The sequence below is a fragment of the Mauremys mutica genome, chromosome 2, assembly GCF_020497125.1.
Source record: "Mauremys mutica isolate MM-2020 ecotype Southern chromosome 2, ASM2049712v1, whole genome shotgun sequence".
NCBI classification, from domain to species: Eukaryota; Metazoa; Chordata; order Testudines; family Geoemydidae; genus Mauremys; species Mauremys mutica.
In genome coordinates this window covers 226,880,256-226,895,053 of record NC_059073.1, presented here as the reverse complement: position 1 = coordinate 226,895,053, position 14,798 = coordinate 226,880,256, and the positions used below count along the sequence as shown (strand labels likewise).

The following is a 14,798-nucleotide window of genomic DNA, read 5'->3' as shown; positions in this document are numbered from 1 at the left end:
AGGCAAAAATTGTGGTCATTCCTAAAGAAGGAAAAGATCTTACCAATTGTACATCATACAGACCTATTTATTTAATGTGGATGCTAAAATCTATGCTAAGATGCTAACAGACAGATTGAGAGCCGTTTTGCCCAAATATGTTCACCCTGTTAGTCCTCCTATTTGTTTTGGCAATGGAGTTATTTGCAATAAATGTGAGGAACAACCCCTTCGTAAAAGGCATCAAAATGCCTTCTAGATTAGAACACAAAATAGCTTTCTATGCTGACCATGTCTTGTAACACTTGCAGGATCCAGAAGACTCATTAAAACTTCTAGAACAATTGACTTTGGAATTTGGGCAGGTATCAGACTTCAAAATAAACTATGATAAATCTGAAATGTTGGCATTAATATTCCTGAAAGGGTCAAAGCAAACTGTTGTCAGCTACATACATTTAAATGTGCAAATGAATCTTCAAAATATGTAGGAATAAATATTGTGGAAAAGTGTAAAAAACTGTACAGGCAGATTACACTCCAATGTGGATTAAAATAATAGGACTCTGAGGAAACTTCTTGGCCTCCGTAAAGATGAACATCCTCCCAAAATTGTTGTTTTTGTTTCATTGCATCCCTGTTGCTGTCCCTGACATGACATTACAAACATGGCAGGATGTGCTATTAACATTCATATGGTAACATAAAAGACAAAGGTTGAGTCTTAAAGTTCTGTATAAACCTAAAAAATGGGGTGGGCTAGCTTTCCTTAATTTGGCTGCTTATGCATCACAATTAAAAGATGTGATCAACTGGGTTATCAGTAGACTATTCACACACTGGGTAAAACTCGACAAGAGTGAAGCCCAGATATAGCTATTGCTAGTGATTGTTGGGGTAAAAAGAAAGTTAGGTCACCTAAATAAATAAATAAGGTGGTCTGGATGAAAGGATTAACTGCTTTGGACAATTTTTTAAAAAAATTCCTGTTGCCAAGGCCCTTTCTCTTAAATACATTCAATAATAATTGGAAATTTATCCTTAGGAAATATCAAAGTGACAATTGGTTCCGAGTGCGGGCTTAAATTACTCGATTTGGACAGCTGTTTTTGGGTACTGATGTGAAATCATACCAAGAGATATGTAATAAGATTATATCATATAAAGATTATATAAATATCTATAAATTATATAAAGATTCTATAGTTTCGGTATTTACAAGTCAAATATTTTATTGTGAAATCGGGATGCAAAGTGGCTTTATCTAGAATTTTAACCATCTTTGAGCAGTTGACGCAGGATGAAGCTGGGACAAAAAGTTAAATTTCTAAGATTTATACAATTTTGATTGAAAAAGATGTTAAGAAACAACAATCCAGATGAAAAGTTGGGAGAGGACTTTTGACAAATAAATTGACCTGGATAAGTGTAAGGGAAAGGGAATATACATCTTCAATTTGGGTAGCTCATGAAGAATTTTTTATGAATTACCATATAGCTGGCATTTGACTGGCTAACCTCTACATCCCAGCATTTGGCCTGAATAACTGGGGCAGGCACTAGACAAATGCACAGGTGCAGTAGTGGGGAATTGTTCTCCTTCCCATCTCAGCTATAAAGCACTAGAGAGCCTATGTGGGCCACTTTATGTCCCTCTCACTGTTTTTTGGTGGTGATGGAAGGATCCATACAGACATGGAACCCTAGGTCCTGTACCCACCCTGCCATTGGTGTGTTTATTCCCTATTCCTTCCCACCCTCTTTGGGTTAGCATTGAGGTGCTTGCAGGACTTCCCTATTACATAACAGAAGATGCCACACGCAGTCCACACATCCAGGCACCCCTTGAGCAGAAGAACCACACGAGTTTCACACTATGGAGTCCTCCTCAACTATGGAACAAAGGTCCCGGTTTGACCCACCCAGCTCTCATTTACTTTATTGGGAACCTTACTCGTGCATCCAGTGGCAGAATTTGTCCTTTAGACAGTCTTTGCTTAGCTATTATTTGACTACTTGAAAATTGCCTTCTATTTTGGCTAATGACTAACTTTACTGTATAGATTTTTTTTAAAATAAAAAGAACCTCAGATAAACTAACCTATTAAGCTATCTGATGCCCCAAGTGCATCCGAAGAAGTGGGTATTCACCCACGAAAGCTCATGCTGCAAAACGTCTGTTAGTCTATAAGGTGCCATAGGATTCTTTGCTGCTTCTTCAGTAAAAGAACAGAAATTCATAAAGTGGTGAACATGAAAACTGTAAGACAAATGCTCCATACTCCCAGGTCCTAATTCATTAATGATTGCATGCATTATTCATGCAAAACTTGAACAGGCTTCTTTCAGGAAAAATTGCTTTAAAGTACATATATTGAGGAAAGCAGGCACTATTGCTATTTTTAAATCATGTTTTTTCTCCTGTTTCTCTCTCCATTAGGCATCAGTGGTGCAGGCAAGCAAAATCACAATGCCCCATTGCATTGTGATTAATAAGTGAACTTGCAAAGGGGAGTTAAAGGAAGTATTCCAATTAACTCATTTGGTTCTTGCTCTATGGTCTCTCGAAGAGTAGGTCTACACTTATGGCGGCGAGTAGAGTACAGATACTCCACGCCCCACTGTCATAGGTATAAATAACATTGTAGACATGAGGTACTGCTTAGGAGAGTAGAGTTTCCTATATGCCTGAACCTTAGGGTATATACCCTACATGACTCTTTCCATGCCCAATCAGTGTCTTCCAAGTCTACAGTTTTTAGCAGTGTAGTTTCCTGCTGTCTACCTGCTTCCCTGTCAGAAGACAGCAGAGAAAGGCTCTGGCATTGGAGAGCTGATGAAATCTGCTACTATACATTGAGGCTTTCACTGCCATGGATAACTACACACAGCAGTGAGTGTGGATGCAGCCCGCCTTTCACAGCGGCGTGTAGCTCCACATATTTCCCCACACTGCCACCAGTGAGAACTAAATAGGTTATCTTTCTAAAGAACATAATTTTTTACCTCATCATAATCATATAAGAATGGCCATACTGGGTCAGACCAATGGTCTATCTAGCTCAATATCTTCTATTCTGCCGGTGGCCAATGCCAGATGCTTCAAAGAGAATGAACAGAATAGGGCAATTTCATGTGATCCATCCCCTGTCATCCAGTCCCAGCTTCTGGCAGTTGAAGTTTAGGGACATCCGGAGCATGAGGCTGTGACCCTGACCATCTTGGCTAATAGCTTGTGATAGATCTATTTTCCATGAACTTATCTAATTATTTTTGAACGCTTTCATATTTTTGACCTTCTTGACAACATTCCATGGCCATGAGTTCCACAGGTTGACAGTGCTTTGTATGAAGAAGTACTTCCTTTTGCTTGTTTTAAACCTTCTGACTATTAATTTAATTGGGTGACCCCTAGTTCTTGGGTTATGTGAAAAGGTAAATAACATTTCCCTGTTCACTTTCTCTGCAGCATTCATGATTTTATAGACCCCTATCATATTCCCCTGCTCCATAGTCCTCTCTTTTTTAAGCTGAACAGCCCCAGTCTTTTTAATCTCTCCTTATATGGAAGCTGTTACATACCCTTAATCATTTTGTTGCCCTTCTCTGCACCTTTTCTAATTCTAATAACATTTTTGAGATGAGGCAACTGCATATAGTATTCAAGGTGTGGGAGTAACTTTATATAGTAGCATTATGATATTTTTGTCTTATCTTTTTCCTAATGGTTCCTAACATTCTGTTAGTTGGGGTTTTTTGTTGTTTTGTGGGGGGGGGGTTGTTTTTATTTATTTATTTTTTTGTTTATTGCCATGTTCATTTTGAGCACCTTATTTTCAGAGAACTGTCTATAATGACCCCATCATCTCTTCCTTGAGTGGGAACAGCTAATTTAGTGGAGCACAGGATCTGGTCCATCATTTTATATGTGTAGTTGGGATTATGTTTTGCACTGTGCACTACTTTTGTATTTATCAACGTTAAACTTCATTGTCATTTTGTTGCCCAGTCACTCAGTTTTGTGAGATCCCTTTGCAATTCTTGGCAATCTGCTTTGGACTTAACTATTCTGAGTAATTTTGTATCATCTGCAAATTTTGCCACCTCACTGTTCACCCCTTTTTCCAGATTATTTATGAATATGTTGAACAGCAGTGGTCCCAGTACATTTCCCTGGGAGACCCTTTCATTTACCTCTCTCCTTTGTGAAAACTGATAATTTATTCCTATCCTTTGTTTCAACCAGTTACTGATCCATGAGAGGAGTTTCCCTATTATCCCTGCTTACTTTGCTTAAAAGACTTTTCTGTGGGATCTTGTCAAAAGCTTTCTGAAAGTCCAAATACCCTGTCAACTGGATCATCCTTGTCCACATGCTTGTTGACTCCCTTAAAGAATTCTAATAGATTGGAATCTATTCCCTTACAAAAGCCATGTTGACTTTTTCCCAACAAATCGTGTTCATCTGAGAGTCTGATAATTCTGTTTTTAGTATAGTTTTAACCAGTTTGGCTGGTACTTAAGTTAGGCTTGCTGGCCTGTAATTGCCAAGATTTCCTTTGGAGCCTTTTTTAAAAATAAGTGTTACATTAGCTGCCTGCAGTCATCTGGTACAGAGACTGTTTTAAGAGATGGGTTACATATTACAGTCAATTATTCTGAAATTTCTCATGAGTTCCTTCAGAACTCTTCGGTGAATACCATCTGGTCTTGATGACTTCTTACTTAGTTTATCAATTTGTTCCAAACCTCCTCTATTGACACCTCCATCTGGGACAATGCTTCAGATATGTCACCTAAAAATAATGGCTCAGGTATGGGGATCTCCCTCTTATCTTCTGCGGTGAAAACCGATACAAAGAATCCATTTAGCTTTTCCACAATGGCCTTATCTTCCTTTAGTGTTCCGTTAGCACCTTGATCATACAGTGGCCCCAAGGACTGTTTGGCAGGCTCCCTGCTTCAGATGTACCTTTTTTATTATTTTATTTGAAAGGATGTCTTTTTGTCTCTAACTGCCTCTTTTACTCTGCTGTTTAACCATGGTGGCATTTTTTTTTTGGTTCTTTTGCATGCATTATTTGGAGTATACATTTAGTTTGAGCCTCTATTGTGGTTTTTTTAAGTTTCCATGCAATTTGCAAACTTTTCACTCTTGTGACTATTCCTTTTAATCTGTTTAACTAGCTTCCTTATTTTTGTGTAGTTCCCACTTTTTAAGTTTTTGTCTTTTCCTCCTACAAAACTGTTAAATTTAATTATATTATGGTTGCTATTGCCGAGCAGTTCAGCTATATTCACCTCTTGGGCCAGATCCTGTGCTCCAGTAAGAACTGAGTCAAGAATTGCTTCTCACCTTGTGGAGTCCAAGACAAGCTGCTCCAAGAAGCAGTCTTGATGGTGTCTAGAAATGTTATCTCTGCATCCCACCCTGAGGCCACATATATGCAGTCAATATGAGGAAAGTTTAAATCCCCCATTATTATTGCATTTTCTGTCTTTGTAGCCTCTCTAATCTCCCTGAATAGTTCACCATCACTGTCACCATCATGGTCAGGTGGTCGATAGTATATTCCTACTGCTGTACTCTTATTGTTCAAGCACAGAATTTATGTCCATTGAGATTCTGTGGTATAGTTCGATTCATTTAAGATGTTTACATCATGGTTTTAAGACACAGGCCCATGTCAGAGCTGCACCAACCCAGGAGCTCCCCAGAGCCTGAGTGAGTGTGCACATACCACCACACTTAAGAAGGATAAAACATGTCTCGTCCCTGCTGCTAACCTGTTCCACTGGTGATATGGCTTTTTAAACTGGTTTGCACTACATGGGGCACTAGGAGGCAGCAGTCCTATGCTTCAGCTGTGCCTGGCCATAGAGATGGGTGCCAAAGGACAAAAGCCTATTTATTCCTTCTCCCTGCTTGCTCTTGCTCACAAGGGCTGAAAAAAATAGTCCTGTGTCATTGATACCAGACTTGGCTATTAATATACAATAGTTTAAAACAGGGGTTTGCCAGCAAATGGGCTTTGCAGGTTGAATATCCATTGTAAGCCAATAATTGTCAAGCTGTAGCCCATCACTTGTCTTCAGAGCTCTTCCTTGTGGTCTGCAGAATTAGACACTTTGAAACCCAAGCAATGGAGGACTGAGGTGTTGCCCATTGTGGTAGAGTCCATAAGATCTTTTCTTCTGATTAGGGCCATACCAAATTCACAGCCATGAAAAACATGTCCCAGACTGTGAAATCTGGTCTCCCCCAGTGAAATATGATCTTTTGGGTGTTTTAACCCTATACTATACAGATTTCACAGAGGAGACCAGTGTTTCTCAAATTGGGTGTTCTGACCCAAAAGGAAATTACAGAGGGATCACAAGGTTATTTTCAGGGCATTGCATTATTGCCACCTTTACTGCTGTGTTGCCTTCAGAGCCAAGCAGACGGACAGCAGCAGCTGTTAACCGGGCACCCAGCTCTAAAGGCAGCATCCCACCAGCAATAGCACAGAAGTAAGGATGGCAATACCATACCATGCCATCCTTAGTTCTGCACTGTTGCCTTCACAGCTGGGTGGCCGAAGATGGCAGCTGCTGACTGAAGGCCCAGCTCTGCAGGCAGCAGCACAGAAGTAAGAGTGACAATACCATACCATGGCATCCTTACTTCTGTGCTGCTGCTGCTGGTGGTGGCTCTGCCTTCAGATCTGGGCTCCTGGCCAGCAGCCGCCGCTCTGCAGCTGCCTGGCTCTGACAGCAGTGCTGCTGCCAGCAGCAGTGGCGGATTAACAAATTTGCCTCCCCTAGGCCCTCAAAAAATTGCTGCCCCCTCCCTGCCCCCGCGCCAGCTCACCTCTGCTCCCCTGCAGCAAGTCTGGGAGGGAGGGGGGAGAAGGGGAATTGTGGAGCTCGGGGGATGGTGGAGGTGGAGTGATGGTGAGCTGGAACACCCCCCACTGCCCCGAAGAGTTACTCCCCGCGCCTGCCGGCCCCAGGTCACCTCCGCTATCCCCCAAGCGCGCTGCTACTCGCTTCTCTCTCCCTCCCTCCCTCCCAGCGCTTTTGCATGGCAAGCCTGGGGGGAGAAGGGGTGTTGCGGCGCGCTCAGGGGATGGCAGCAGTCGAGCAGAGGTGAGCTGGGGCAGGGAGCGGTTCCCGGCCCCCCACCCCGGGTTACTCCCCACGCCCACAGGCCCCAGCTCACCTCTGCTCCGCCTCCTCCGAGTGCCGCTACTCACTTCTCCCTCCCTCCCTCCCAGTGCTTTCGCGCGGCAAGTCTGGGAGGGAGGTGGAAGGAGAGAAGTGCGGAGTGCCTGGGGGAGGAGGCGGGCTGGGGATTTGGGGAAGGGGCTGAGTTGGGGAGGGGGCGTGAGCAAATTTGCCATCCCTGCAAATTTGCTGCCCTAGGCCTAGGCTTTGATGGCCTAGGCAATAATACACTGCTGGCCAGCAGCAGCGCAGAAGTAAGGGTAGGAGTACCACAACCCCCCTACAATAACCTTGTGACCCCCCCACAACTCCTTTTTGGGTCAGGACCCCTACAATTACAATACTGGGAAATTTCAGATTTAAATAGCTGAAATCATGAAATTTATGATTTTTAGTATCCTATGACCATGAAATTGACCAAAAAGGACCATGAATTTGATAGGGCCCTACTTATGATAAAGTGGCCCATTGAATAAAAAGAGTTGCATAACTTCTTTTTATGGCCCTGCACTGTAGGCACTTACGCACTTGAGTAAGTTTACCCACATAAGTGATTCTGCTGAAGACAGTGGGGTTACTCCCAAGAGTAATTTACCTAATCATTTAAGTGTTTGTAGGATTAAACCCTAAAAATATTTTATATATCTTCTCCCTCCGCTCCCACTGTCACTTCTAAGTTTTGAAATATATCATTTTCCTAGTGATTAAAAGGGATAGTTGTAGGCACTTCCTGTTTTTCTGGTTTCTGACTTTGTGACTGCTACCTCAATGTGACAGTGTGTGACCTAAATAAAAAAAAATTGAATAATCATTGGAATATACTTGATATCTTATTTTTAAGGTGATTTTTATTTACCTATGAGTTTCGATTTCTCTGGCACTTGTTAGGGCTTCAAGTGCACATGTGTATGCACACACTGAGTGGGTCCTCTGTTTGTTCCTTTTAGTAGTCCACCCTGCATTTTGTTTAAACAAACTTTCAATTAAATATTAGAGATGTTCTTACAGAACCCTGTTCTACATAAATAAGGGTTCTTCTTTTGGTGTCTAAAGCAGCCTCTTATGAATTTATTTGGTTGCTGAAGTCTGTGTCTAGACTATTACTATATATTGAAATCCTGCTCATGTGATTATTTACGTCAAAAATGAATCTTCAGGATTTTTCTGTGTAATGTGAATGAAAAATACTGTGCAAAGGCTGGATATTAATCTTCTCCCACGCGCATATGCGCACACATGCACACACAACAGTTTATGTAATAATTATCCATGACTAGACCGTGCAAGGGCAAGGGACACTGTGGGATCCTAGTCAGAAGAGGAGGTTCTAGTTAGGGAAACTTAAGGGATTTCTAAGTAACACATCCAGTTGGTGGATAATGTTTAATTAGCAGAGGAAATGAAAGCAGTGTTATAAAGAGGCATTGGAAACACTTAATGTCTGACCTAATCCTGTGGAAAGATACCAGAGACTGAGACACTCTAAGTCATGCTTAATTTGGATTTGCAGTCAACAAATAAAAATGTATGGCTGTAACCACCACCTAAGGTCAATATTGAATCAGTGGTATAACTTTTATCTCCCACTTGATGAATAAACATTTTATTTTATATTTCAGATTTTTAAGAATCACACTTCATTTAGGGAATAAGAATATTATAAACAAATAGTGTTCTGTACCATATCCACTGCTATGCCCTGGCTGCTTTGCTCTACTCTAATGATGCAATGTATTGCTCAGTCACCCATATAAGCTGAGCTTACGGTTCTTTTACATTGCTAGAGCAGCACAAAGCCACTGGAGCATGCCAATGAATCTGTCTTCTGATTTATGAATCAGGGGGAGATTCTCAAAGGTACAAAAAGGAATTTAGGTACCCAACAGCCATTGACTTTCAATGGGAGTAACAAATGTGGAAGAGCTTTGGGGCTTGATCCTGCATACACTTTTTCCACTATCAACTTTGGCAAAAAGGATGCAGGATCATGCCTTTACTTTATATTTGGCAGTTTATTAGCAGGCAGCGCCACAGGTCTAATATTAAGATTTACCATTCGTACCAAATCTTATGTTTCTTGTGACATAATTTCCAGTCTTAATACATGTGATTCTGTAGATGACCATGTATAAAAGAGGGCAGCAGGAAGAGATGAAAAATGTATGATCACTTCTGTCACAGGTGAAGCGGTGGAGTGAAAACTAAACTGGAAAACATCCTTTCTAAGTGCTATTTTTTAGGTTTTTTTATCACACAGGAAGGGGCATCTGAACAGATTTTCAGCCCCAAAATGGAGCTTGTTTTGGACCGTTAATCTGTCACAGTACATGGGGAGATGAGAAATCCTTTTGATTTTAAACACAGGATAAAAATAAAAGGAGTACTTTTAAGAGTCTGAATATTTCCATATGGGTTTATTAGGCTGCTTTTTATTCCAAGTCCGGCCGTGTAGAAAGGAAGCAGTAAATACTTTTCTGTGCATTGTAATTTTTTGAAAACCAGGTAGTAACCAACTCTGTAATTTAAAAATTACAAGCAAATTCCTTTGTTCTAAGGAGTGATTTGCAGACCTGGTACAACAGGGAATAATCAGGCTTGCAATACTTCATAAAAAATATACACAGATTTCAAAAACACAATCAGTGAACAAGGAAGCTGGGAAGGAAATCAGGATTGACTCCTTCAATAGTTGCATATGCAAGTTCAGGAAAAAAAGGAGAATTCAGAAACTTCCTTCATCTAGTATATATGTTACAAGTGATGGTTTAAATGGGCCAACAGCCTCATTAACTTCTCTTCTTTTTCACAAGCAGTTCCTTTTCATTGTCATCACTAACTTCTACACTAGGATGGGAATTTTCTGTCTCATTTCTGTAATATTTTTCCCAAATGTGTTCTACCTTCCTTTTTCCTCCTCCTAGTGATCACTGGGACTTTTGTTGCTAGTACTCCTACTGATACAATCTCTAACAAATAATGGAATCATCAGGCTCTAACTGGAGTCAAGTGCTGTGGGAAAGCTACACAAATATGCAAATTTTGTAATTCTAACTGCCACATCAAGCTATAGAGCCTGACTCTGATGATGAAGCACTGAAAGAGATGCTAGGATGGGAGAGGGATGAAGATTCTGGAAAGAAAAAATAGAACAAACCTAAAATAAATTTTGAAAAAATTCCGCAGAAATCACAAGTGTTCTCACACACGAGCAGCAGTTGGGCCCTGATTCAGCAAAGTACTGAGGCACATGTTAAAATTCATCCCCATTTAGCAAAGCACTTAATCCCATGCTGTGTTAAGCCAATTGAAGTAAAACGGATTTAAACAGATGCTTAAAATTAAACGTGCTTATGTATTTTGCTGAATCGGAGCCTGTGGCTGTGTATACACTACAGACCTTATAGCGGCACAGCTTGTACTGCTGCAACTGCGCTTCTGTAAGGTCTCCTGTGAAGCTGCTCTGTGCCGATGGGAGAGAGCTCTACCGTCAGCATAATTAAATCACTCCCAATGAGCGGCCATCCAAACCGGTGCTTTTGTTGGTGAAATTTATGTTGGTCAGGGGTGTGTTTTTTCATACCCCTGACTGACAGAAGTTTTATCGACAGAAGTGTTAGTGTAGACAAAGCCTTAGTCATGACAAGGAAAAAGAACTACATGTGAAGATGATCACTGAGACTAGTGCTGACTGTTGGTGTGTTCAAAAATTCATATGCATCAGTCTTGCCTTGCAACACATCTCACTGTTATAACCTTGGCTTTGCTGAGAAGAGACTGCATTTGTGCTAAATTATGTAGTGGATTATTTTATGTGAAAAAGTGTTCACTAAGGAATGGATAATAGTACCAAACTGCGACCAGAATGGGATTTGAACTCTGACAACAAAGGTTTGCTACCATTTGTGGCCATGTGTATCTTAGGTTCGCATTAGGAAACGCATATGGTCTGACTTTCAGAGGTGCTGACTACCAGGAGCTCCCATTGATGTCTGTGCAGCTGCTCATCTCCCTTAAAAGTCAGGGTAATCCAGTGACCTGATCCTGCAAACATTTTACTCAGTTACATTACTCGTATGTAACTTTGCTCATATCTGCTTAATAATCCATAGGTTTGGAGTCTAAATGGAGGCCATAACTGATATGTGAACATGCCACAAAGGCAAAAGGGCAAGGATGGATATGGGGTACAGATGTATAATTACCTGGCTATTCAGTGGGTGCAACAGCTTTCTGGGTTTTTGGTTTTTTTTTAAACTGAAGTATAAATACACTCCTTTTTGGTTGGCTCTGTTGCATGAGTTAAATATAATATTCTTCAGTTAGAGGATGGGGAGGTTGGCTCCCTCCACATTGCCTCATTAATGGTCTCGTTCTGCATATTATGCGTCACATTAGTTCTGTAGATATCAAGGCTTCCTTACTTCTCCTGGGTAGGCTTCAAGATGTACAGCTTTTGGCTACTAATTTCTGGCTGTGCTAATTGTACTTTTTCACCTGTATATTCCCCATTGATTTTAATTAGACTTGCTTGACAGACAGATTCTTCCTATACTCCCACAATTCCTTTTCTCAATTTGGCGATACTATTCTTGACTTTTGTAGAATATGGGCCAAACTCTGCTCTCCTTTACTCCAGCAGTAATCCAAGGTAATTCCACTGACTTCAGTGGAGATACTCTTAACTTGTTATGTTATAAGTGCGAGCTGAATTTGCTTATATAATTGACAGTTGTAGATATCTGAAGGGGGGCGGAGGGAAGGAATCACAGAAATTTCCAAAAACAATGTTGGATCCTTATCCTTAATGGATTTTATGTCATTAAAGAATGCATCAAGTGATGATTGTGTGACAGGAAAATTACAATTCTAAAGACATGGAAACGAGAATTGGACATTCGTAACAATCACACTTGCTGACAAGCATATATTGTCATTGTGGAAATCTGTTAGGGTTTGTTTGTTTTTTTTCATTTTTTGTTTTTTATTACACCACAACAGGGGGATTTCTAAATTTACATTTCCAACATTTTTTCTTTTTTGAAACAAAAAGTAGTTGATGGAATTTTGAGGACATGTGATTAATCCCAGACACTGTTGCCTTTGGTCAGTGATCAGTAGCAATTTATTTTCTGAAATCAAAAAGGGAGAAAAAGGCTGTATTTTCCTGACTGAAGCCATGAGTTATAATGAATTGTTTTTCATTTGAGCAAAGGCATTTGCATTTTTATAGGAAAGTGATTTTTGCTTCCTTTTCTTCTGAAATAGGGGTATTTTGAGGTATACAACACTTACATGTATTCTTATTTGTATCAAACTCTAAAATTCAGCTCTCACAGGTTAAAGTGACACCAGCTGTTGTTTAATGGGCTCTCATTTTTATTCTACAGAAAAATGCAAAGGAAGAGGAAGAGCAGGTTCACATTTTGATTCAGCTCGGAGGCGGAGTAGAGCTGTCCTTTATCATATCTCCGGACACCTGCAAAGAAGAGAAAAGAACAAATTAAAAATTAATAATGTAGGTGTAATGCATATGTTTCATTTTCCCTCCTCTTTTTGGCACATATGTTCCCTTGCTGCTGAAAGAGCAGCAGATGCGATCACTAGCTTTACTAATTATTTTTCATTTTCTTTGACACACATATTTGCACAGTTGTTTCTTTTAACGAATACACTGGAAAAGGTCAGCACATACATAAGAGAAATCCCTAATCACAGTGTTGTCATAGCAAGATGATTAAAGTATATGCCAGTGCAGTGTAGAGCAGCAGGTAGATAGCTTTGGCTGTGGTATTTCATTTGCAGTTTATGAACCAGGACAATGTGTTTAGTCACATAAATACAGATATTTTTATCAAAGGAATAGGCCTTTTGAAATTTCTCAACTTAATTTTAGCTTCCAGTTTTCCCTATATAATTGCTTTTAGTATCTTTTGCTAGAAGATCCATTAATAGATTAAAGTAATAAAAACCTACATGCTGCAAGAAATTGAGAAGGCGATTTCTCTGAGAATAACATTTGATTTGAATGTATCAAACTTGGTGCAGTACATAACTTGATGTGCTTGTACTTTAATTGCAGTAAAACTCTCTCTGTATTAAGAAAATCCTGGTGCTTATCTCTAAGTAACAATAGCTGACAAGTAAGTTAATAAAATACTCTGTGGATGTTGTATTTTTTTTAACTTTGTCAGTTTTGTTCAGCATCAGCCTTCTATCATTATATTCCTGACTCCCCCTCCCAGAAGGCAAAATATAAAATAACTAAGTTCTGGGGAAAGCCCTTAGACTCTTTTATTTTAATATAAATTTTAACCAGTAAATAAAATAGCTGTTACCATGATGCCCTATATGTCTACAATCTCCTTCCTATCAATCAATCCCAAAGCATGTCTATATGCAACACTATGACAGCCATTTGCCAAAGTGGCACTCAGAATCTCAAAAGCCAAATCCTCAGCTGCAGTAGACCAGCATCACACCATTGACACTGATGCTTATTTACTCCAGCTGATGCTTTGAACCCAAGTCTCCAATACCTTTTGAACTTTAACCCCATCTGGAGGACTCCTTTGTTCCCCCACCTCCACACGGGTGAGTATTCAGAATCTTATAGAGCATAGTCTTTCCGGGAATCTTAAAGCAATAATACTAGTTATGCTTGTCCCACAATACTCCATGATGCCATATCAGCACATTTAGTCTCTGCTGCTATTAAGCAGGACTCGTGGGCTCTGCCTCTGCTGCCACAGCCCAGTGAATAAGACTGACTGCCAATTAAACCTTTACAAAGGAATCCAATGTACATGATCCTAAGAGAAACAGAAACAAGACTAATTACTTAATTTATGTGCTGAGCCATGATATTTCTCATAATTCCTTAAACCTGAGGGGCCATAACACATCACTGACCGTAATCATATCACTGACCTCCAGGAAATAGGTGGATTGCTAAGTGTTGAGATTGCACAGTGTTGTGGGAGGAGAATAAGGAACTTACATAAAAGCTGGACAGAAGTGCTGTCTTGCAGTCATGGAAATGCAGAGACTGCTCCTTTAACAACTCCCTTTGGCACACCACAAAGGGCACAGGAAAAGGTGAAAAGTTAATAGAGCCGTCCCACCCACCCACCCAAACTTGATAGCTAGCAACTCTGTTTGGCCATAGAAGGGGGAGTATGCCTCACCTTTTAGAAAGGCTTCCTGGTGTATGAGCAAATTCTGAGAGGCATACTCAGAGATGCAATTATTATGGTGCTCTACTGGGGCAATGCAGCTCCTCACAACCCTAAACAAAGGTCTGTGCCTAAATGGCACAACCTAACCCTTAATGATTTGGTCAGTGACCACTGCGAAAACATTGCCACTTCAAAGGAGGACTTACATATTCTTTAGTGCCCATCCTCAAATACTGAATCTTACAATACTGAGAAGTATTCTGATTAAAGTAATGCTTCTGATCAAGCCACGGGCTGGAAGCAGACCACAAAGACAAGCCCCCCTAATTTATGTGCAGTGCTGATAGTTGTCAGACCTGGAGAGAGGAGTAGATTGGGACAATGAGCCTAGCAGGGAGACTGGCACTGAAGGCTGGTGGTGGCGGGGAAGGAAAT

At 40.4% G+C, this 14,798-nt stretch overlaps 1 protein-coding gene across 3 annotated transcripts in view; it reads left to right on the top strand.

Moving 5' to 3' along the window:
• KCNH8 (potassium voltage-gated channel subfamily H member 8) overlaps nucleotides 1-14,798 on the top strand; it is a 371,011-nt gene that overhangs the window by 178,725 nt on the left and 177,488 nt on the right. For all 3 annotated transcript variants that reach the window (XM_045007783.1, XM_045007784.1, XM_045007785.1), the window contains exon 4: nucleotides 12,576-12,703. In XM_045007783.1, the coding sequence (XP_044863718.1) occupies nucleotides 12,576-12,703 (128 nt within the window). The remainder of the gene's footprint in view (nucleotides 1-12,575; nucleotides 12,704-14,798) is intronic.